The sequence below is a fragment of the Lepus europaeus genome, chromosome 12 (genome assembly GCF_033115175.1).
Source record: "Lepus europaeus isolate LE1 chromosome 12, mLepTim1.pri, whole genome shotgun sequence".
NCBI classification, from domain to species: domain Eukaryota; kingdom Metazoa; phylum Chordata; class Mammalia; order Lagomorpha; family Leporidae; genus Lepus; species Lepus europaeus.
In genome coordinates this window covers 55,957,478-55,982,930 of record NC_084838.1, presented here as the reverse complement: position 1 = coordinate 55,982,930, position 25,453 = coordinate 55,957,478, and the positions used below count along the sequence as shown (strand labels likewise).

Sequence of the window (25,453 nt, the reverse complement as noted above, 5' to 3'; positions counted from 1 at the left end):
ACTCCACTTCTGATCCTGTCTCCTACTAATGCTCCTGGGAGAGCAGCAAGTGATGGCCCAAGTACTTGGGTCCCTGCCACCAACATGGGAGACACATTTAGAGTTTCTGGCTCCTGGCTTCAGGCTGCTGTTGTAGGCATTTGCAGAGTACCCCAGGAGATGAACGTTCTCCCCCTTACCCATCCCAAGCTACTTCCACACTCCCTCTTTCTCCCACTCCCTTTCTGTAAACTCTGCCTTTCAGATAAATAAATAAATCTTTCGAAGAATTAAAACTTGAATTCATTGCCAATATTTAAAAAATCATATAATAGGGATCAGCACCATGGCATAGTAGGTTAAACTTCCATCTGTGGCACCAGCATCCCATATGTTCCAGCTGCTCCTCTTCCAATCCAGCTTTCTGCTAATGGCCCGGTAAAGCAACAGAAGATGGCCCAAGGGCTTGGGCATCTGGCTTCAGACTGACCCAGCTCTGTCGATTGCAGCCATTTGGGGAGTGAACCATCAGATGGAAGACCTTTCTGTCTCTCCCTCTCTCTGTCTGTAACTCTGCCTCTAGCATAAAATAATATTAAAAACAAAATAGTCCTGGGGCCGGCGCTGTGGCATAGCAGGTAAAGCCACTGCCTGCAGTGCCAGCATCCCATAGGGACGCCGGTTCTAGTCTCAGCTGCTCTACTTCCAATCCGGCTCTCTGCTATGGCTGGGAAAGCAGTAGAAGACAGCCCAAACCCTTGGGCCCCTGCACCTGCATGGGAGACTCGGAAGAAGCTCCTGGCTCCTGGCTTCAGATCAGCACAGCTTCAGCCATTGCAGCCAACTGGGGAGTGAACCAGCAGATAAAAGAACTCTCTCTCTCTCTCTCTCTCTCTCTGCCTGTCCTTCTCTCTGTCTAACTCTGACTCTCAAGTAAATAAATAAATCTTTAAAAAAAAATAGTCCTACGCAGGGCAAAGTTTAAAAAAAGGCATACTACAGTAATTTTCTCCAAAGACATCATCAATTCCTATTTTCTCCCTATTGTAACACATAATTGATGTGCTTAATTTATTACATATATTATGTGCCAAGAGTCTGCAGGTATGAGTTAGAGATCATGACATACATGTACCTGAATCTGAAGTGCCTATCAAGTTACCATAAAAGCTCTTCAGGATTACAACAGTATTTTATCTTTGTATCCCTTATACTATACCAATATGGTAGTTCCTTAATAAACTGTGCTTGCTAAGAAAACATAAGCTATCCAGATGGAAATATCTCATAATCAAGTAGAAATAATTAGATGAAGTCTCAAAGTGGATAGACAGGAAATACCTATTTGGTGACATATTACCAATTTGGTAATAGGAGGCTTTTAAAGCTGTGGAATTGGTAAGAAAATATAGATTACTTCATAATAAGCAGACAAAAAAGAAGGCATTAAGAAACCAAGGAGGGGCTGGTGCCGCGGCTCACTAGGCTAATCCTCCGCCTTGCGGCGCCGGCACACCGGGTTCTAGTCCCGGTCGGGGCACCGATCCTGTCCCGGTTGCCCCTCTTCCAGGCCAGCTCTCTGCTGTGGCCAGGGAGTGCAGTGGAGGATGGCCCAAGTGCTTGGGCCCTGCACTCCATGGGAGACCAGGAGAAGCACCTGGCTCCTGCCATCGGATCAGCGCAGTGCGCCGGCCGCAGCGCGCCAACCGCAGCGCGCCAACCGCGGCGGCCATTGGAGGGTGAACCAACGGCAAAAAGGAAGACCTTTCTCTCTGTCTCTCTCTCACTGTCCACTCTGCCTGTCAAAAATTAAAAAAAAGAAAAGAAACCAAGGAGAACGCTTTCCTTTAAAGGTTAGAGAGAAAAGGGAACCAGAGGAAAAAAAATGAGAACAGAAGTCTGAAAAACCACAGGAAAGCAAAGACAATGAAGTTATAATGCTAAAGGAAGAAAAAGTTTTAAAAGAAATACTTAACAGCACCAAGGTGAAGAAAACCAGAAGACAGAGACTATTAAAAAGGACAGCAAGCAATCAGGAGACCATTGTTCTCTTTGAGAATTTACAAAGAAATTGTACAATATATCTTCCTATTAAGTAATCTCATATCCATTCCACAATATGATAATAGCACTCTACAAAGTATAAACAATAAAAGCTGACAGACATAAGGATACATATATACCTTTGGCAGTATCCACCTTTATGAAGCTTTACTACACAGATTAACAAAAACAAGTTCTAGAAACAGTAGAAAAACATTGCAAGGAAAACAATAAATAAATAAATTACATGAAGGAAGTTTTCTCAAAAGCCTCCTTAATATTAAATGCTTACCTGACACATTTGTTTCTCAATATTGTCGAGTAAGAGCGTTGGAATGTTAATAACAATATCAGTTCCATCTAGAGCATACTGGTTAACAATACCAAGGACTGAACTAACAATTTCTCTCTCTTTTTCCAAAAACACGAGTGTTTCATTCACTGAAGCCCACAAAGACCTAACCTTTGAATACAAACACAAATAAAATTAGTTCATATATAACCCTGCATGTGTATTTTTTATTTATTTATTTATTTATTTATTTACTTGAATGTCAGAGTTGCACAGAGAGAGGAGAGGAAGAGAAAGAGAGAGAGGTCTGGCCGGTGCCGTGGCTTAACAGGCTAATCCTCCACCTTGCGGCGCCGGCACACTGGGTTCTAGTCCCAGCTGGGGCGCCGGATTCTATCCCGGTTGCCCCTCTTCCAGGCCAGCTCTCTGCTATGGTCCGGGAAGGCAATGGAGGATGGCCCAAGTCCTTGGACCCTGCACCCGCATGGGAGACCAGGAGAAGCACCTGGCTCCTGGCTTCGGATCAGCGAGATGCGCCGGCCGCAGCGGCCATTGGAGGGTGAACCAGCGGCAAAAAGGAAGACCTTTCTGTCTCTCTCTCACTATCCACTCTGCCTGTCAAAAAAAAAAAAAGAGAGAGAGAGAGAGAGAGAGGTCTTCCATCTGCTGGTTCACTCCCCAACTGGCCACAATGGCCGGAGCTGCGCCAATCTGAAGCCAGGAGCCAGGAGCTTCTTCTGGGTCTCCCACGTGGGTGCAGGGGCCCAAGGACTTGGGCCATCCTTTACTGCTTTCCCAGGGCATAGCAGAGAGCTGGATCAGAAGTGGAGCAGCTGGGACTTGATCCAGTGCCCATATAGTATGCTGGCATTACTAGTAGTGGCTTTACCCACTACACTACAGCACTGGCCTCCATGTTTTCATTTTAAAAAGTACACATGTAGGGGCTGGCGCTGTGGCACAACGGGTTGAAGCCCTGGCCTGAAGCTCTGGCATCCCATATGGATCAGCATAGCTCCAGCCATTGCAGCCAACCGGGAGTGAACCATGGATGGAAGATCTCTGTCTCTTTCTACCTCTGCCTCTCTGTAACTCTACCTTTCAAATCAATCAATCAATCCATCTTTTAAAAAAAGCTATTTGTTCACTCCTAGTAATAAAGTATTCCTAAAACAATTACTAATAATACATACATTTTAATTGTTCAAAAGCACTGACATTAATTTCAACAGGACATGAAAGAATTTCCCAAAACAATCTAGCTCACTAGGATTTTCTAAGAAATCATGTAGAATATCATGATACCATTAGCACTTTCTACATTCTGAAAAGCTATCAATTTAATTGAGTTTAGGGAGAAATTTAAAATTTTTTCCAGAAGTAAAAAACCACACATTGACAGTCATTCACATTCATTCACTTACATGTGACACACATGGCATATATTTTTTTAAAAAAAAAATTTTTTTTTTTGAAAGGCAGAGTTATAGCGAGGGAAAGACAGAGAAATCTTCTCTTTGGGCAATAATTTTATTTTCTTTAAGATTTATTTATTTGGCCGGCGCCACGGCTCACTAGGCTAATCCTCCGCCTTGCAGCGCCGGCACACCAGGTTCTAGTCCCGGTCGGGGTGCCGGATTCTATCCCGGTTGCCCCTCTTCCAGGCCAGCTCTCTGTTGTGGCCAGGGAGTGCAGTGGAGGATGGCCCAAGTGCTTGGGCCCTGCACCCCATGGGAGACCAGGAAAAGCACCCGGCTCCTGCCATCGCATCAGCGCGGTGCCGCAGGCCAGAGCGCGCCAGCCACGGCGGCCATTGGAGGGTGAGCCAACGGCAAAGGAAGACCTTTCTCTCTGTCTCTCTCTCTCAGTGTCCACTCTGCAAAGATTTATTTATTTGAAACTCAGAATTACAGTGGGAGAAGGAGAGACAAAGAGAGAAAGAGCTTCCATTCTCTGCTTCCCTGGTTCACTCCTCAAATGGCCACAACAGCCAGGGCTGGCCAGGCTGAAGGCAGGAGTCAGGAATTTCTTCCAAGTCTCCCATGTGGGCAGCAGGGCCTCAGACACTTGGGCCATCTTCCACTGCTTTTCCCAGGCCATTAGCAGGAGCTGAATTAGAAGGGGAACAGACAAGACATGAACCAGCATCCATATAAGATGCCGGCACTGCTGGCAGTGGCTTTACCCGAGGCACCACAATGCCAGTCCCAGTAAATACTTTTTTTAAAAAAAAAAAAGAATTTTCACAAAATGATGTTGATCAAAGGGTATGAAGTTTCAACTAGATGAGTGGATAAATTTTAATAATCAATTACACTAATGGTGACCACAGTTAATAATAATGAATTATATATTTTAAAATTACTAAAATATTTTTAGTATTCTTACCACAAAAAAAGTGCTAAATTGGTGAGGTGATGGAATTAGCTTGATCTAAATCTTCTATAATTGCATGCATGGATCAAAGCACCACACTGTACCCAATAAACGTACTGTACATAATTATTTGTCAATTAAAAATTGAAAATAGAGAAAAAATTGAAAAATTTGTGGTAGCAGATAGTCACCTGCAAGGCTGGCATGCCATATAAGAGCCAATTTATGTTCCGGCTGCTCCACTTCCAATGCAGCTAGCTCCTGGCTCACAGCCTAGAGCAAGCAGCAGAAAATGGCCCAAGTCCTTGGGCCCCTGCCACCAACACAGGTGTCCCAGATGAAGATTCTGGCTCCTGGTTTCAGTGTGACACAGCATTAGCCATTGTGGCCATTTGAGAAGTGAACTGGGGGACAGAAGATCTCTCTCCCTGTCTTTCCTTCTCTCTCTCTAACTCTGCCTTTCAAATAAATAAGTAAATTTTAGAAGGGGGGGGGGGGGACACTGATTAGGTTACAATCAAGGGCTTTTTTGATGGATGGAGGATTTTAAATCATACTGAAATTTTAAATCATACTTAAAATTGCTTTTGTATATACTTAAACTTACAAATTATAAGCTAATTTGTTCTATTATATTCCAGAATATAAAAGCACTCTGAGGTCGGCACCACAGCTCACTAGGCTAATCCTCCGCCTGCGGCACCAGCACTCTGGGTTCTAGTCTTGGTCAGGGTGCCGGTTCTGTCCCAGTTGCTCCTCTTCCAGGCCAGCTGTCTGCTGTAGCCCAGGAGTGCAGTGGAGGATGGTCCAAGTCCTGGGCCCTGCACCCGCATGAAAGACCAGGAGAAGCACCTGGCTCCTGCCTTCGGATCGGCGCAGAGCACCAGCCGTAGCAACCATTTAGGGGGTGAACCAACAGAAAGAAGACCTATCTCTGTCTCTCTCACTGTCTAACTCTGCCTGTCAAAAAAAATTCTTTTCTTAATTAAAATAAATTTTTAAAAAAAGCACTCTGATATTTTTATATATCTCACTGGTAAAAACAATGCTGCAAGGCCGGCGCCGTGGCTCAATAGGCTAATCCTCCGCTATGCGGCGCCGGCACACCGGGTTCTAGTCCCGATCGGGGCACCGGATTCTGTCCCGGTTGCCCCTCTTCCAGGCCAGCTCTCTGCTATGGCCAGGGAGTGCAGTGGAGGATGGCCCAAGTGCTTGGGCCCTGCACCCCATGGGAGACCAGGAGAAGCACCTGGCTCCTGCCTTGGGATCAGCACAGTGCACCAGCCACAGCACACCGACCATAGCGGCCATTGGAGGGTGAACCAACAGCAAAGGAAGACCTTTCTCTCTGTCTCTCTCTCTCTCTCACTGTCCACTCTGCCTGTCAAAAAAAAAAAAAAAACACACACACAGTGCTGCAAAAGGAGAACTTAAGAGTGCAACTGGGGGCTAGCGTTGTGGCATAGTGGGTAAAGCTCCCGCCTGTAGTGCCAGCATCCACATGGGCGCTGGTTTGAGTCCCAGTTGTTCCATTCCCATCCAGCTCCCTTCTATGGTCTGGGAAAGCAGTGGAAGATGGCCCAAGTCCTTGGGCCCCTGCACTCACGTGGGAGACCCAAAAGAAACTTTTGGCTTCTGGCTTTGGATGGGTGCGGCTCTGGCCGTTGTGGCCATCTGGGGAATGAACCAGAGGATGAAAGACTTCTCTCTCTCTATTTCTTCCTCTGCCTCTCTATTTCTTCCTCTGCCTCTCTATAACTCTGCCTTTCAAATAAATAAATCTTTAAAAAAAAAAAAGAGTGCAACTGATACGTCAAACACTATACATCATAAAAATAAGAAAGAATAAATTTGTCCCTTCAAAAGTTGCCTCACCTTTTGAATTTTCTCTTCTATATTATTCTGGTCATCATAGGGTTCCATGCTAGAAAAAATTAATTGAGCTAATTAGTGATAAGAAAATCACAGGGTAATTTAACATCCAAAGAGCTAATTGGTCTACAAGTCCAGTTACTAACAACTATTCCAATTAAAACCAAAACAATTCATGCTAAAAGCAATAAAAAAGCCATAATAAACACTTTATTAGATGAAGAACTGCACAGAGACCAGAAATTTGTCCTAGTTCTATCATCATCCAGTTATTACATATTATTTTAAATTGTTTCTAGAACTCTCATTTCCTCACCTATAAAATGCAAAAGGTCGGCCGGCGCCATGGCTTAACAGGCTAATCCTCCGCCTTGCGGCGCCGGCACACCAGGTTCTAGTCCTGGTTGGGGCGCCGCATTCTATCCCGGTTGCCCCTCTTCCAGGCCAGCTCTCTGCTATGGCCCGGGAAGGTAGTGGAGAATGGCCCAAGTCTTTGGGCCCTGCACCCCATGGGATACCAGGAGAAGCACCTGGTTCCTGGCTTCGGATCAGCGAAATGCACTGGCCGCAGCGGCCATTGGAGGGTGAACCAACGGCAAAAAGGAAGACCTTTCTTTCTGTCTCTCTCACTGTCCACTCTGCCTGTCAAAAAAAACAAACAAACAAAAAAAAAATGCAAAAGGTAAACTATCATCCAGAACAACTTTCAGCTCCGAATCACTTACCTTTTTATTTGATTTTGTAGTTCTATACATTCTGATCTCAAACTTCGCACTTGCTTAACTGCTAATCTGCAAGAAAACATACAAAATGACAACTTTAATTTCTTTACAATTAACTAGATATTTTCCCTTTTCATTTCCCCTTTGGAGACTCTGACAGCCAGCTAAACATTCACACAACTAACCTAACACACAGACTGCTATTGAGATGGATGAGAATTTCTAGCATAGTACACTGTCTGACCTTGAGAATGGAGAAGATCAATGAGACTACTCTGCTCCCTTATCCTTGTCTCACCTACCTATGAGGTAAATTTAAATGTTATCTAGGGGGGCCGGCGCCATAGCATAGTAGGTTAATCCTCCACCTGCGGTGCCGGCATCCCATGTGGGCACCGGTTCTAGTCCTGGCTGCTCCTCTTCCAATCCAGCTCTCTGCTATGGCCTGGGAAAACAGTAGAGGATGTCCCAAGTCCTTGGGCCCCGCACCCACATGGGATACCCAGAAGAAGCTCCTGGCTCCGTTGCAGCCATTTGGGGAGTGAACCAACGGAAGGAAGACCTTTCTGTCTCTACCTCTCTCTATCTGTAACTCTACCTCTCAAATAAATAAATTTAAAAAAATCTTTAAAAAAACAAATGTTATCTAGGGGTCAGCACCATGACATAACAGGTAAACCCACCACCTGTGATGCCAGCATCCCATAGATGCCAGTTTGTATCCTATCTGCTACACTTCTAATCCAGCGCCCTGCTGATGGCCTGGATGCTTGGGATGACGCAAGTGCTTGGGCACACGACACCTACCTGGGAGACCCAGAAGAAGCTCCTGGCTCCTGGCATAAGCCTCCCCAGCACTGGGGAGTAAACCAGAAGATGGAAAATATCTCTCTCTCTCTCTCTCATTCTCTCTCTCTCTCTCTTTCCCTCCAAAGTAACTCTTTCAAAATAAATAAACATCTTTAAAAATAAATGTTATCTAATGCAATCGGTCAGACATTTCAGTTCTGAGATAGTTTCGAAGGATTCTCTAGCTTTTGCAATAGATAACAAAGTATTTTAAAGTTATCTTGCCAGCACTGTGGCTTAACAGGCTAATCCTCCGCCTTGTGGCGCCAGCACACCCGGTTCTAGTCCCAGTTGGGGCGCTGCATTCTATCCCGGTTGCCCCTCTTCCAGGCCAGCTCTCTGCTATGGCCCAGGAAGGCAGTGGAGGATGGCCCAAGTCTTTGGGCCCTGCACCCCATGGGAGACCAGGAGAAGCACCTGGCTCCTGGCTTCGGATCAGCACGATGTGCCAGCCGCAGCGGCCATTGGAGGGTGAACCAACGGCAAAAGGAAGACCTTTCTCTCTGTCTCTCTCTCTCACTATCCACTCTGCCTGTCCAAAAAAAAAAAAAAAAGAAGAAGTTATCTTACTGGGGCTGGTGCTTTAGTGTAGCAGGTAAAGCTGCTGCCTGCAGTACCAGCATCCAGTATGGGTGCCAGTTCAAGACCGGCTGTTCCACTTCCAATCTAGCTCTCTGCTATGGCCTGGGAAAGCAACTGAAGTCGGCCTAAGTGCTTAGGTTCCTGCACCCAGTGAGAGACCTGGAAGAAGCTCCTGGCTACTGGCTTCAGATCAGCCTAGCTCCGGCCATTACAGCAATTTGGGGAGTGAACCAGAAGATGGAAGACCTCTCTCTGCCTCTGCCTCTCCGTAACTCTGCCTTTCAAATAAATGAATAAATAAATCTTCAAAAAGTTACCTTACTGCAGTTGTTTCTAACTGTAAAAAATAAAGACACAACCTATTCTTTGAGAATAAGGGCCTTGTCTGTCTTAATACCATTGTACCCATGCCTAAACAATATCTGCTCCCATACAGTTCAAAAGAAAGTTTCTTGAATAGGTGAATCCAAATCAAATAGGAGCAGGCAACTGGCAATTGGCACAGCAGTTAAGACACTGCTTTAGACATCTGTATCCTTTGTTTGAGTCTCAGCTCCTCTGCTTCCAGTCTACCTTCCTGCTGAGGTACATCCTGGGAGGCATCAGAAGATGGCCTGAATACTTAGGTCCCTGTCACGTGGAACCTGGATCGAGTTCTGGCCTCCTGGCTTCAGCCTGGCTCAACTCTGGTTATTGCAGACATCTAGGAAGCAAGCTGGCAGATGGAAGACACCTCTCTATCTCTTTTCCTGCCTTTCAAATAATAAAAATAAATTTAAAAATCTAAAAATAAATATAAACTAGTAATAAAATGGTTAAAAATATTATAGACTACTTAAAGAATTATCTAATTAATGAAATATCTACTCAACAGAATATTAAACAGACTTTTAAGTAATGTACTATGCTAAGACAGAAAATTTACAGAATGAAATATCAGGACAAAAAAGGATGTAATAAAGAAAAGACGCAAGACATAAAGAACACAACAATTCTAACTTAATTCTCTATTTCCATGTAAAGAAATAAAAAGTAAGAAAACTGAAGATTCATTTATTTGAAATGCACAGTGACAGAGAGATAGGGAGAGACAAAGACAGAGAAAGAGGGAGAGAGAGGGAGAGAGGGAGAGAGGGAGAGAGGGAGAGAGAGAGAGAGGGAGGGAGAGAGAGAAGGGGATGGGGGGGGAGAGAGAGAGAGAGAGAGAGAGAGAGAGAATCTTCCAGCTGCTAGATCACTCCCCAAACACCCCAAACAGCTAACGTTGGGCCAGCCCAAAGCCAGGAACTAGGAAACCTAACCCAGCCTCCCACAAGGAATTCAGCACTTGCTCCATCACCTACTTCCTCCCATGGATCATTAGGAGAAGGGAGGATAAGAAACAGAGGAAGGATTCATATGGGATGCAGGCATCCCAAGTGACAGTTCAATCTGCTACACCACAAAATTCTCCCTGAAAACTGAATTTTTTTGTACTAAAATGATCTTTTCTTTTTCTCAATGTCCCCTTTACAATACATTTAGTTTCAGAAATGAGGCCAGCACTGGAGTGTAGCAAGTAAAGCCACCACCTGCAGTGCCAGCATCTCAAATGGGCGCCATTTCAAGCCCGGCTACTCCACTTCCAACCCAGCTTTCTGCTATGGCTTGGGAAAGCAGTAGAGGATGGCCCAAGTCCTTGGGCTCTTGCACTCACGTGGGAGACCCAGAGGAAGCTCCAGACTCCTGGCTTCAGACAGGCCCAGCTCTGGCCGTTGAGGCCATTTGGGGAGTAAACCAACTGATGGAAGACCTCTCTCTCTCTGCTTCTGCCTCTCTGTAACTCTGCCTTTCAAATAAATAAATAGGGGCCAACGCTGCAAAGTAGCAGGTAAAGCTGCCACGTACAACGCAAGCATCCCATATGGACACTGGTTCGATCCTGGCTGCTCTACTTCCAAGCCAGCTGTCTGCTAGGCCATCTTCCACTGCTGTCCCAGGACATAAGTCCTTGGGGCTCTGCACCCACATGGGAGACCTAGAGGAGGCTCTTGGCCCATGGCTTTGGATCAGCACAGCTCCAGCCATTGAGGCCATCTAGGGAATGAACCAGCAGATGGAAGACCTCTCTCTCTCTTTCCTTGCTTCTGCCTCTCTGTAACTCTGCCTTTCTAATAAATAAATAAATCTTTTAAAAACAAATAAATCAACCTTAACAAAGAAAGCTTCAGAAGTTACCTGGCTTTAAAATGGAAAGACAATAGGCAGCGTTTTGAAGTAGGTATAATTTCTTCTGAAGTTATATGGACAGCATGTGATTAAAAAGAAATATTTTCTAACTATTGAAGTATCACTTACTGTGCATTTTCCTGATATTTTTGAGTAACAAAATCTTCTCTTTGCAAAATTTGTAAAAATCTGTTACGTGCTACATGGCATCTGGCAATGCATTTGTGCAAATCTTGAGGCTTTAGGTTAAATGTCTGTACAAAATATGAAGAATCTAAATGGAAGACAAACAAGATCTTAGAAGGCAAATTTAAAAGGTTAAACAATCCAAAATGTTGAATTTTAAGAAATTAACATCATATAATTAAGAACTCCTTGGGGCCAGCACTGTGGTGCACTAGGTTTATCCTCCACCTGCAGCAGCAGCATCCCATATGGGCGCTGGTTCTAGTCCTGTTTGCTTCACTTCCAATCCAGCTCCCTGCTATGGCCTGGGAAAGCAACAGAAGATGGTCCAAGTGCTTGGGCCCCTGCACCCACATGGAAACCAGGAAGGAGCACCTGGCCCCTGGCTTTGCATCAGCACAGCTCCATCTGTTGCAGCCATTTGAGGAGTGAACCAACAGAATGAAGACCTTTCTGTCCCTCCCTCTCACTGTCTGTAACTCTACCTCTCAAATAAATAAAAATCTTTTTAAAAAATTTTAAAAAAAAGAACTCCTTAAAAGCTAGATATACTACATATATAAAAAGATATAAGTGATGTGAATAAAGGATGACCTTTTAAGCCTGCTTTGTGGCACAGCAGATTAAGATACTGCCTGTGATGCCAGCATCCTATATCCAGCTCTCCGCTGTGCCTGAGAAGCCAGCAGAGCATGGACCCCCGCCACCCACACGTAAAACCTGGATAGATGGTTCCTGGCTTTGGCTTGTCACAACCCCTGCCATTGTAACCATTTAAGGAGTGAACCAGTAGGTAGAAGATCTCTTCTCTCTTTCTCTCCATAACTGCCTTTCAAATAAATAAATATATATTTTTAAAAAAGATGATCTTCTATAAAATGCATTTATATAAATGATTCCTGAAAGATGATTTGCTTGGTAGAAGGAAATATGCTACAAATAGCATTATTTTAAGTCTTGACTTGCAAAATCAAATTTCTGGTTTTGTATAAACTAGTAAATAAATCCACTTTCTCTAAAACAGAAATTTCTAACACATTGCCATTAACAAACAAAAAATCAAGAAATATTCAATACAACATTTAAAATAATGTATTAGAGGCCAGCCATAATCACTAGATCTAAAATATAAAATAGAATGAGCAGTACAATTACATCTTTAAAACATATTTCTTTTTTTTCTTTTTCTTTTTTTTTTTTTTTTATTTTGACAGGCAGAGTGGATAGTGAGAGAGAGAGAGACAGAGAGAAAGGTCTTCCTTTTTGCTGTTGGTTCACCCTCCAATGGCCGCTGTGGCCGGCGCATCATGCTGATCTGAAGCCAGGAGCCAGGTGCTTCTCCTGGTCTCCCATGCGGGTGCAGGGCCCAAGGACTTGGGCCATCCTTCACTGCCTTCCCGGGGCCATAGCAGAGAGCTGGCCTGCAAGAGGGGCAACTGGGATAGAATCCCGACACCCCGACCGGGACTAGAACCCGGTGTGCCGGCGCCGCAAGGCGGAGGATTAGCCTGTTAAGCCACGGCGCCAGCCTAAAATATATTTCTAAATTAAAAATGGAAAAAGCATTTAAGAAAGAACTAGTTGTTTTGTGAGTCCAACAAAGTGGTGTGATTTTTACATTTTAAAGACTGTAAAAACAAACAAAAAAAAGGGAATATACAACACAGACCCTACCTACGTGGTCCACAAGGCTAACATATTTACTATCTTGCCTTATATAAAAAGTGTTTCTCCACTCATATTAAAACATATACAGGGGGGCCAACGCCGTGGCTTAACAGGCTAATCCTCTGCCTTGTGGTGCGGCACACTGGGTTCTAGTCCCGGTTGGGGCACCGGATTCTATCCCGGTTGCCCCTCTTCCAGGCCAGCTCTCTGCTATGGCCCGGGAGTGCAGTGGAGGATAGCCCAAGTGCTTGGGCCCTGCACCCGCATGGGAGACCAGGAGAAGTACCTGGCTCCTGGCTTCAGATCAGCGAGATGCGCCAGCCACAGCGGCCATTGGAGGGTGAACCAACGGCAAAAGGAAGACCTTTCTCTCTGTCTCTCTCTCTCTCACTATCCACTCTGCCTGTCAAAAAAAAAAAAAAAAAAACATATACAGGGGCCAGCACCATGGTGTAGCGGGTAAAGCCGCCACCTCCAGTGCCAGCATCCCTTATGGGCACCTGCACCGATTCGAGTCCCAGCTGCTCCACTTCTCATCCAGCACCCTTCTATGGTCTGGGAAAGCAGTGGAAGATGGCCCAAGTCCTTGGGCCCCTGCACTTGCGTGGGAGACATGAGGGAAGTTCCTGGTTCCTGGCTTCAGATCAGCACAGCTCTGGCCGTTACGGCCAATTGGGGAATGAACCAGCGGATGGAAGACCTCTCTCTCTTTCTCTCTCTGTGTAACTCTTTCAAATAAATAAATAAGTCTTTAAAAAATATATACATGAATAGAAACCTATTTTAATATAAGATTTCAAACTATAATTCCAAAATAGTATTAACTTTTTTTTTTTTTTTTTTTTTTTGCCATACAGAGTTGGACAGTGAGAGAGAGAGACAAAGAGAGAGTTATAGACAGTGAGAGACAGAGAGAAAGGTCTTCCCTCCGTTGGTTCACTCCCCCAATGGCCGCCACAGCCGGCGCTGCATTGATCCGAAGCTAGGAGCCGGGTACCTCCCTATGGTCTCCCATGCGGGTGCAGGGACCCAAGCACTTGGGCCATCCTCCACTGCCCTCCCAGGCCACAGCAAGTAGTGGACTGGAAGAGGAGCAACTGGGACCAGAACCCAGGGTGCCGGCACCACAGGCGGAGGATTAGCCTAGTGAGCCATGGCACCGGCCCAACAATTGGCTTTTTGAGGTAAATTAGTATTTTAATTCTAGCTGGATTTATTAAAATCTCCTAAGGATTTAAATATTGTGAAGAACAATAACATTTTAGCAATCCAAACAAAAATTCCAAGTTTAACTTACTTTTTGAATTATTTTTAATATATCTTACTGCAACAAATCTTGCAAAATGATACATCAAATGAATAAACTTAGGACCACCAGGAGAAAGAAACAAGGAGCCAACAACTTGAGGAAAGCTACTTCCACACTCAGCCTATGGAAAAAAGAAATAAGAGGATTTGAAAATGTTACCAACAATACTCATAATTCATATTTACATCACACTGCTCATTTTTCTTTTTAAAAAATGTATTTATTTATTTGAAAGGTAGAGTTACAGAGAGAGGGAGATGGAGAGACAGAGAGAGCGCCTCCATCCACCGGTTCACTTCTCAAGTGACCACAGGGCCATGGCTGTGCCTGGCCAGGAGCCAGGAGCTTCCTCCAGGTCTCCCACATGGGTGTAAGGGCCCAAGCACTCGGGCCATCCTTAGCTGCTTTCCTAGGCACATTTGCAGGTAGCTGGGTCAGAAGTGGAGCAGCCAGGACTGAAACCAGCACCTACACAGGATGCCAGTGGCAGATTTACCTGCTACTTATATGCTTTTTTGCTTTTTTTTTTTTGGACAGGCAGAGTGGACAGTGAGTGAGAGAGAGAGAGAGAGAGAGAAAGGTCTTCCTTTTTGCCATTGGTTCACCCTCCAATGGCCGCTGCGGCCAGCGCACCGTGCTGATCTGAAGCCAGGTGCCAGGTGATTCTCCTGGTCTCTCATGGGGTGCAGGGCCCAAGCACTTGGGCCATCCTCCACTGCACTCCCGGGCCATAGCAGAGAGCTGGCCTGGAAGAGGGGCAACCGGGACAGAATCCGGCACCCCGATGGGGACTAGAACTTGGTGTCCCGGCACTGCAAGCGGAGGATTAGCCTATTGAGCCGCGCGCCAGGCTTATATGCTTTTTAAAATGGTATGGCAGTCATTTAGCAGAAGCTGAGTATGTCCTTGAGCACTGTAGGGTGGCGTCTCAGCCATCAGCACCCCACCTCACAGAACAGTGGCTTGGACATATCCAATTTACACAGTGAGGTCTTGCAACATCACCAGCCTCAGCCCACACCTTAGTATCATTATACAATTTTAAAAGCATAAAAAACTTGACAAAGTTTATTCTACTGTAACCACAAGTTGAATTTTTTGGTTTTTCTAAACTCAATGGATTTGTTCACAAAAAATTATAATAACAATGCCACAATTAACACCATTGGGGAAAACAGCCATAATAATCTGTGATCAAAACTTTTCTTTAAAAACTCTGAGGGCCAGCATCATGGCCTAACAGGTTAAGCCACTACTTGCAAGGTAGCATCCCATATCAAAGTGCCACTTCCAATTCAGCTTTCTACTAATCAGCCTAGGAAAGCAGAAGACAGCCCAAGTAGTTGGGCCCCTGCCACCCATTTGAAGACCAGGCTTCAGCCTGCTCCAGACCTGGCTGTTGTGATCATTTGGAGAGTGAACCAGCAGATGAAATATCTCTCTGTCTCTCTACCTTCCAAATAAATTAATTAATCTTTAAAATAAAATAAATTAATTAAAACTGTGATATTTACTCCCATGAACTCGGAAATCTATTTCTAGTACACCTAGCCAGCAAAGTTGGTATCTGAGAAATACAAAGAATCTCAACCAAAAATCAATATAATTCTAAGATTTCCTTAGTAATTGTTTTTTAACTTGCATCAGCTATTCTTAGCCATTTTTTACTTATTTGTATTTTATTTGAAAGGCAGAGAGACACAAACAGACTAAGAGAGATCCTACGTCTCATCCACTGGGTCACTCCCCAAGTGCTACCCAATGTATGGGCCCAGGGCAGGCTGAAGCCATGAGTTCAGAACTCAGTCCAGGTCTTCCACATGGGATGGGCAGGGACCCAACTACTTCAGGCATCATCTGTTGCCTCCCAGGGTATACATTAGTCATAAGCTGGAATCAGGAGCAGAGGCAGGATTCAAACCCAGGCATTCTGATGTGGGATTCGGGCATCCCAAGTGCTATATTAATGCTGTGCCAAGTGTGTATTCCTAGCATAAAGTAAAAACAATGAATCCTTTATGAGGCAGGCATTTGGCCTGGAAGTTGAAATGCCAGTTAAGAAGTCTGCATTCAATACCAGACTGCCTAAATATGAATCCCAGATCCAGCTCCTGACTCCAGCTTCCTACAGAGGCAGTGGTCATGGCTCAAGTAATTGGGTTTCTGCCACCTGGCTTCAGCACACTGGCACTGCAAGCATTTGAGGAGTAATCAGAGGACAGGATCATTCTCTCTACCTGTCTTGTCTATCTCTCTCATATAAATATGTTAAAATTTTTAAAAAGAGACTGTACCTCTAAAAAATTAATGTTAGTTTTTAACATTCTAAAGTTTGCATCTTTCAAAAAAAGAATACTTACAGAAATCTTTTTTAACCATTCATAGCAATGTTTCCGGAATTCAGTTTCACTTTTTTGGTCAAATGGAGGCCAGCAAAATCTTACCAAAAATAAAAACATTAGAATTATCAACAAGTGCAATACATTTTTTATTAAAATCAAACTTATTTCCTACTGGAAACATAAGGCTAAATAAAGCTAGCATTCCTAGATTTTTAGCTAAAGATACCGACTTGTGAGAAACAGTCATTTGCCTTATAATTATCTATACAGTTCAACTTAATTTAGGACATATTTAATGAAGGAATGAGCAGTTATTAAAATTTCAGAAAATCAGCTGACAAGAACAATACTCAATGACCCATTGGATTAATGGTATAAACTAGTATATTGGACCTAAAAAAAAAAATTTTACATGAGGAGCCAGCATTGTGGCAAAGTGTGACAGTCAGAATTTCGGCTGCTCCACTTCTGATCCAGATCCCTGCTAATGCACCTAGCAAAGCAGAAAAGACAAAGTACTTGAACCTTGCCACATATGTGGGAGATCTGGATGGAGTTCCTGGCTCCTGGCTTCCACCTGGCCCAAACCAGCTGTTGCAGCTATTTGGAAAGTGAACCAGCAGATGGAAGATCTCCTCTCTGTAACTCTGCCTTTTAAACAAATAAATAAATCTTTAAAAATCTTGCATGAGGGGGCCAGCGTTGCATAATGGGTAAAGCTGCTGTTCCTGCGATGCTAGTATCCCATATGGGCACCTATTTGAGTCCCGGTTACCCCACTTCTCATCCAGCTCCCTGCTAATGGCCTGGGAAAAGCAGCAGATTGTACAAGTGTTTGGACCCCTGCACCTATGTGGGAGACCTGGATGAAAGTCCTGGCTCCTGGCTTCAGCCTGGCCCTGCCCTGGCCATTGCAGCCATCAGAGGAATGAACCAGTGCACAAATGATCGAGCTTTTCCCTCTCTCTCTGTGACTCTGACTTTCAAATAAATCAACAAATTTTTCAAAGAAAAAAAAAACTTGCATGAGAGAAACATAAATGGATACACATAAGCAGAGAAGACTAGCCAAAACAGAACATGAATCCCAGAGATAACCCATATCTTAGTCCAGCAATGCTACTGTTTTTGTAGCTAAGGAAGATACAATAAGAAAAGTTTTGTTTTAGTTTTTTGGTCAAAAATACCAGAATTTAAAATTTATGTATTGTTTTCCCATAATTAGTTTCGCCCAAATTTTTACTCTGAGGCATAATTATTTCTTTAAGACCTCATTTTTTAAATTTCTATAACAAAATATTTTAATATACATAGAAAAAAAAGACTGAAAGGCTAGAATAACAGTGAGTTTCTGGTTGATGGGTTTAGGAGTGATTTCTACTTCCCTCTTTATATTTTCCTGAATTGCTTAAGTCATAACATTCAGTCAGGAAAAATCAAGATCTCTATTTTTATTCAGAAAGAAGCAGCCCTATGTCATAATGATAGGAATTTCCAAGAAAAGTTTCTAAAAATGCTTGTTCTATTAGGCACTCACAAGTTTAATTTAAGTCAAAATATAAGAATAGATTACCAGGGGCCGGCACTGTGGCATAACAGGTAAAGCCACCGCCTGCAGTGCTGGCATTCCATATGGGCACCAGCTCAAGACCTAGCTGCTCCATTTCCGATCCAGCACTCTGCTATGGCCTGGGAAAGCAGTAGAAGATGGCCCAAGTCCTTGGGCCCCTGCACCCAAGTGGGAGACCTGGAAGAAGCTCCTGGCTTCGGATCAGCTCAACTCCGACTGTTGCCACTATTTGGGGAGTGAACCAGCAGATGAAAGGCCTTGCTCGCTCGCTCTTTCTCTCTCTCTGCCTCTCCTTCTCTCTCTGTGTAACTCTTTCAAGTAAAATAAATAAATCTTTGAAAAAAAAAAAGAATAAATTACCAAAAATAAAAATAATGCCCTCAACAAAGGATTTACTTGTTACTCTTCTATTATAAGCAGTGCTGGCACAATATAAACATCAAAACAAATTTAAACAGTTTTTCCAAACAGAACAAACCCAAATTACATGCAAAGTAACTCAGAACCAGGTCTAGCTATCTCCTTCTTAAAACATTTAATATTTAACAGCATATAAAAATAGACTATATTTAATTGAAATTATTTTTGCCTATAGTAACTGATGCTTTTACATGTATCATATATATATATATCTCTCTGAAAAAATAAAAGGTTTACAGAGAAATAGTAAGTAAAATTAGACAATCCTGGCTGTTTTGTTCTCAGTCCAGTTTCCTGCTAATGTGCCTGAGGAGACGGCAAAAGATGGCCCAAGTGCTTGAGCCCCTGCCATCCTCGTGGAAGACAAGGATGGAGTTCCTGGTTCCTAGCTTCAGCCTGGTCCAGACCTGGCTGTTGTGGCCACTTGGGAAGTAAAGCAGCAGATGGAAGATCTCTCTAACTCTCCCTCTCTGTCACTCTGCCTTTCAAACAGATAAATCTTTAAAAAAAAAAAAAAGGGGGGGGGGGGCAAAGAAAAAACCACTCATACCTACAAAAGTTAAACACTAAATTTCTAAGACTCAATCATGAATTTTTTGACATCCACTCAAAGCCCAAAGTTAAAATTCTGGCTTATAACAAGGAATAGTCCATTTTCAAATATCAGAATGACTACTTAAGAAAATGAGATAATTTTTTCCTTACTTGAAAACTTCTTTGGTGAGAGACTGGTCCAGTGTTTGAAACAAAAAATAAGAAACAATCTGAAAGGCATCACGGTTCAGTTTATCAAACATGTTCCTGGTGGTTTAATGAAACAGAGGGAAAAAAAGATTAATAAAACTAAAAATAATCAAAAGTTAAATAAGCCTGATACAAATTAATACTTTTCATTCAATTCAAGAGGTCAAGGCAAATTAATTTTTCTCATTCACATACATTTATAACCAATTTAAAAAATACAACAAGTTTCTATTTTCTGCTTCTAGAAACAAATCTAACAGAAGAAAACTGGCAGGACTTGATTTACTGCAAAGAAAAAATTCTACAGAAAGGGCCTAATAAATTAGGTAAACAGAAAACTAAGCCTTATGATATGATGATGATATAAAACAATAAAAGCAAAAGTAGCTAACATTTTCTCAAAGTTTCCTACTTGACAGGCATTATTTTAAGACTTTACACGTAGGGGCCAGCACTGTGACGTAGTGGGTAAAGCCTGCAGTGCTGGCATCCCATATGGGCACAAGTTCAGGTCCCGGCTTCTACTTCCGATCCAGCTCTCTGCTGTGGCCTGGGAAGGCAGTGGAGGATGACCCAAGTCCTTGGGCCCCTGTACCCGCATGGGAGACCTGAAGGAAGCTCTTGGCTCCTGGCTTTGGATCAGCACAGTCCTGCCTTTGCGGCCGCTTGGGGAGTGAACCAGCAGATGGAGGACCTCCCTCTCTCTCCCTCTACATCTCTGTAAGTCTGCCTTTCAAATAAATAAATAAATCCTAAAAAAAAAAAAACTTTACATATAGACAGTAACTCTTATCTAATCTTTTCTGTCATCATATGAGGTTAAGTACTGTGCTATCTGCTTGACATGCATCGTTTCATTTCATCTTATAACACTAGACAGTAGCTACAGCATTCTCATTATATACAGATGAGAGAAGTTAGATTCACAAACTTACTGAATTTGCCCAAAAATACATTATCAAGAAGCAGAAAAGCATGCATTTGAAATATGTCACTTGACCAGAATTCAGGGTCTTTACCACAAATTTTATTCCTAGGACTATCCTAATAACTAGTCGCTGAATGAATAAATGAAGGGTCTCTTTACCAACTACTACCATAATTCAGGCCTAGATAACTATGAATTGGCCGGCGCCATGGCTTAACAGGCTAATCCTCTGCCTTGCAGCGCCAGCACACAGGGTTCTAATCCCGGTTGGGGCACTGGATTCTATCCCGGTTGCCCCTCTTCCAGGCCAGCTCTCTGCTATGGCCCGGGAAGGCAGTGGAGGATGGCCCAAGTCCTTGGGCCCTGCACCCGCATGGGAGACCAGGAGAAGCACCTGGCTCCTGGCTTTGGATCAGCAAGATGCACCGGCCGCAGCAGCCATTGGAGGGTGAACCAATGGCAAAAAGGAAGACCTTTCTCTCTGTCTCTCTCACTATCCACTCTGCCTGTCAAAAAACAAACAAACAAAAACTATGAAGCCTTGCTTCCCTTCTAATACAATGTCTGTTACGCAATTCATAATTTTTCCTCAAGTGCAAACCTTTTACCTAAACACAGGTTAAATATCCCTTATCCAAAATATTTTAGATCAGAGGTGTTTCAGATTCCAGAGTGTGGGACCGGCGCCATGGCTCAACAGGCTAATCCTCCGCCTTGTGGCGCCGGCACACTGGGTTCTAGTCCCAGTCGGGGCGCCGGATTCTGTCCCGGTTGCCCCTCTTCCAGGCCAGCTCTCTGCTATGGCCCAGGAAGGCAGTGGAGGATGGCCCAAGTGCTTGGGCCCTGCACCCCATGGGAGACCAGGAGAAGCACCTGGCTCCTGCCTTCGGATCAGCTCGGTGCGCTGGCCGCAGAGCGCCGGCCGCGGCGGCTATTGGAGGGTAAACAAATGGCAAAGGAAGACTTTTCTCTCTGTCTCTCTCACTGTCCACTCTGCCTGTGAAAAAAAAAATAATAATAAATAAATAAATAAATAAAAATAAAAAGATTCCAGAGTGTGTCAGATTTTGGAATATCTCCTTACACTTTACTTCTTGAGCACCCTTAATCCAAAAAGTCAGCTGCTCAAACTTTTTTTTGCTTTCAGATTTTTGGATTAGGGACGCTCAATCTCTACCTTGGAATGGGATCACTGCATCATAGTAAGTGTACATTTAACTTTTATAAGAAAAGCGGTTACACAACTACATGGATACAGAAACTAGAAACCAATAGAACTAAAAACCAAAATGAATTTTGCCATATTTAATAAAATGAACAAACAAAAAGTAGAGCCCCTACACTCACATGGGAGACTAGAATGGTATTCCAGGCTCCTGGCTCTGGCCTGGTCCAGCCCAGGCCGTTGCAGCCATCTGTGGCATGAACCAGCAGATAGAATATTCTCTCTCTCTCCCCTTCTCTCTCCCTCTCTCCCTCCCTCCCTGTCATTCTGCCTTTCAAATAAATTTTAAAAAATTTTTCAGATTTGCTTATTTACTTGAAAGGCTTAACCTGGGGGCCGGTGCTGTGGCACAGTAGGCTAAGCCTCCGTCCCCTATGGGCCCAGTTCGTGTCCCAGCTGCTCTTTTTCCGATCTAGCTCTCTGCTATGGCCTGGGAAAACAGTGGAAGATGGCCCAAGTCCATGGGTCCCTGCACCCACATGGGAGTCCCCAAAGAAGCTCCAGGCTCTGGATCAGCCCAACTCCACCACTGCAGCTATTTGGGGAGTGAACCACCAGATTGAAGACCTCTCTCTCTCTATGCCTCTGCATAGATCTTTTAAAAAAAAATATTTTTTCAAAGGCAGAGAACAGATTGCAGTTACAGTTACATTGACAGATAAGCCAGTAAAGAGAAAACTAAGATGGCCAAAACACAGGAGAAAGATGGAATGGTATTGAGAATCATTCTCAGCAGGGCCCAGAAGCTTCAAGGTTCTCTACCAGTACACAGAAAATGAGACTGCTGTGGGACATGAAATCATGTGGCACAAATGGAGTTTTAATAAATACATCACCTTAACCTGATAAATACTATTCCAGTAGGGTCAGTGTTTAACAGATTTGTAGGAAAAACCCTGCATAAGTTAACTGTAGTAACTTCCAAACAAAACTTAATTGCAGCTCTAAACATTACAGTGTAAATTATAATACACCGGAAAATGTTGAGGAAAAGAAGGGAAGTATAGGTAAGCTAATCATAAATAATAGCTACTTCTCTGTGACATTACATGGCAGTGAATCCAGCGATACTTTTGAGATTGATGAATCAAGAAATAGAGGTCTAAGCAAAATAGTACAACAGCCACTAGGAAAATTGAAATCATAAAATGTACACAAATCACAGCCGGCACCGTGGCTCAATAGGCTAATCCTCCGCCTTGCGGCGCCGGCACACCGGGTTCTAGTCCCGGTCGGGGTGTCGGGATTCTATCCCAGTTGCCCCTCTTGCAGGCCAGCTCTCTGCTATGGCCCCGGGAAGGCAGTGAAGGATGGCCCAAGTCCTTGGGCCCTGCACCCGCATGGGAGACCAGGAGAAGCACCTGGCTCCTGGCTTCAGATCAGCACGATGCGCCGGCGGCGGCGGCCATTGGAGGGTGAACCAACCGCAAAAAGGAAGACCTTTCTCTCTGTCTCTCTCTCTCTCACTATCCACTCTGCCTGTCAAAAAAAAAAAAAAGTACACAAATCACATAGATTGAGACTAAGAGAACCAATGTGCTCCCAAATTCTTCTTGGCTTATAGCAGAAAAGTTAATACTGTCTAGAGTAGACAAAGCCCATTAATATATTTAGATTTACGATCATAATAGAAATGGTAAAAGTAGGGAAGAGGGTTCTACTTTTTATTTTAATATCCTTCTCTGGTTTTTTTTTTTTTTTTCCTAAATGTGGCATGCCTTTGTTTCCTATCTTTAAACATAAACATTACAAACTAAAGTTAAACAACGGTTTTCAAAGAAGCCTTCAATTCCAAAAGGCGTCTGCGCCCATTGTTCCCACCCACCTCCCCCAAAAGCAGGGTTAAGCTGCCCCTGCATCCCATACCGCGCTGCCAGCAGTTTCCCAATTTCTACGGCTCTGTCACCAGGCTGGCACCTGGGGCAAGGGCTTTGCAGCCTTCAGCCACGCCTGGGACACAGCAGTCGCTCGGCCTTTCCTGATTCGTCCACCCGCCCAGTCCGCGCAGGGGCGGGTCCACCGGCTGTCTCCCCGATCAGGCACCCTCGCCCTGCTGGCCTCAGCCTCCTTACACTCCGAGGTGCGTGTGCGACACGATCTTTCCACAGGCAGTGGTAGCCGGGCCCGGCTCGAAGCCGAGCGCCTGAAGGTACATCCAGAGATGCTCCTTTTCGAAAGAAGTTACCCATGCAGAACTCATCCTCGCGGAAAGGCACGGTGACTTCACAGGAAGAAAGCGCAGGCCCCAGCGGCTGAGGGCCCAAAGGGTCGCTGCCTACAGACAGCCTGAGGTCGCGGCAGGCCCTGCATTGCCACCGCCTGCTGCTTTGTCGCCTGCAACCATGTCGCCTCAGATGGCCTAGAAGTCTCCGGGAAGTGAAGCCACCAACGGCTGTGGCGGCAGAGCGGCCAAAGCGAAGCCACCACAAAACCAAGACTCCCGCGCTTCAGGAAGAGCAGTGCGCGCCTGCGCCGCCTGGCTTCCGGGAAGGGTTCCCCCCCGCCAGGGGACTACATCTACCGCCATGCAATGCGCCCTTTTCGCCATCCCTTCCTGTCAGGCCCAGGCAGGGGTCTACAAGGACCACAGTGCATTGCGCGGCAAGCGACCTTTTGCTGCGCCTGCGTGATTACTCTTGCGGCCGCCCTACGACTTAGCGGTTTCAGGTTGCTATTGTTGTGCGGTTCCTTTTGCTTCTGTGTGCTTGTTAGGTTACATCCGTCAAGTGGAGTACTGTGGCTCAAGGCAGTGGGAAAAGCAGTGGATTCCACCTTTAACTATTCTTGGCTATATGACCCTGAACAAGTCACCTAACCTCTGAGCCGCTTTACTTTTTTTATTTATTTGAAAGAAAACAAGAGAAAAAGATCTTCCAATAAGTAAATTTTTAAAGAGACCTATTTCGTTGAAAGTCAAGGTCCAGAGAGAGGAAGAGGCAGAGAGAGATATTTCATTCACTGATTCACTCGCCAAATGCCTGCAACAACCAGTCAGGCTGGCCAGAAGTCAGGAATTCCACCCAGGTCTCCGTGTGCCAAGGAGCCAACTACTTGGGCCACCATCTGCTGCTTCTAGGTGTATCAGCAGGAGGCCAAATCAGAAGGTCGAAGTATCCGGGACGGACCAGCTACTCTAAAAATGGGATGTGGGTATCCAAAATGATGGCTTAACCCACTGAGCCCTCCCCTCATTCTCACTTTTACAGTAATTGCTTCTTTGCACCTGTGCGCTTCTTAAGACACTGTAGTTTTTATATTTGTCTTTACTAATTTTTTGTCTTTTAATTCCCGAGTTTGTTTTTAAATATATAATTTATTATAAAGATTACTTTTCACACACCCACAATTCTGCTGTAATGCTTTTTTTCTTACAGTTTGTTGAAGAATTGGGGCTATTGGACCATAATAATTTCCCACAGTCTAGGTTTTATTGATTGTGTCTTTATGATATAATTCAACATGTTCCACTATCCCTGTTCTCTGTATTTCCTTCTAATTGGGACCTGGATCCAGAGGACTGATCACATTCTGATCTGATCCCTCTGGCAAGACTAGAAATCATACATACTCTTCATTAGGCAGCATGTGATGTCTCTATGCTGTTGACAAGCACTGATGGCCAAATATTAGATTCCTTAATTCACTGGAGGTTGCAAGATGTTTATATTCTAATTCACCTATTGTTCATTGATTAATGGAACTACTATTTTATGTTTTATATTATGAAGAAAAGTTTTCTCACATTGACTGGTTACCTAGTGGTAAAGATACAATAAAAGGAAGGATAAAATATCAATTATCAATTCATTCCAGTTTTCAAGATATTTACCAGTTTTTCAAGTTTGGCTGGTGCTGTGGCTCACTTGGCTAATCCTCTGCCTGCGGCGCTGGCACCCCAGGTTCTAGTCCCAGTTGGGGGCACCAGACACTGTACTGGTTGCTCCTCTTCCAGTTCAGCTCTCTGCTGTGGCCTGGGAAGGCAGTGGAGGATGGCCCAAGTCCTTGGCCCCTGCACCCACATGGGAGACCAGGAGGTAGCACTTGGCTCCTGGCTTCTAAGAGTGACCAATTAGGCAGTTCACATATGCAATTTTATATATATATATAAATGATACATACATCATTGTAAAATTATGGA

The 25,453-nt window shown here is 44.2% G+C and overlaps 1 protein-coding gene across 1 annotated transcript in view; it reads right to left on the bottom strand.

Annotated features, from left to right (window-relative positions):
- Window positions 1-23,794, bottom strand: part of HAUS6 (HAUS augmin like complex subunit 6) — a 51,867-nt gene extending 28,073 nt beyond the window's left edge. Inside the window, exons 1-8 of the mRNA XM_062208156.1 lie at window positions 23,388-23,794; window positions 19,124-19,219; window positions 16,447-16,525; window positions 14,075-14,207; window positions 11,053-11,197; window positions 7,288-7,353; window positions 6,566-6,614; window positions 2,315-2,485 (exon numbers count right to left, since the gene is read on the bottom strand). Of these exons, the coding sequence (XP_062064140.1) occupies window positions 2,315-2,485; window positions 6,566-6,614; window positions 7,288-7,353; window positions 11,053-11,197; window positions 14,075-14,207; window positions 16,447-16,525; window positions 19,124-19,219; window positions 23,388-23,515 (867 nt within the window). The 5' untranslated portion in view covers window positions 23,516-23,794. The remainder of the gene's footprint in view (window positions 1-2,314; window positions 2,486-6,565; window positions 6,615-7,287; window positions 7,354-11,052; window positions 11,198-14,074; window positions 14,208-16,446; window positions 16,526-19,123; window positions 19,220-23,387) is intronic.
- Between the last annotated feature and the right edge of the window lie 1,659 nt (window positions 23,795-25,453).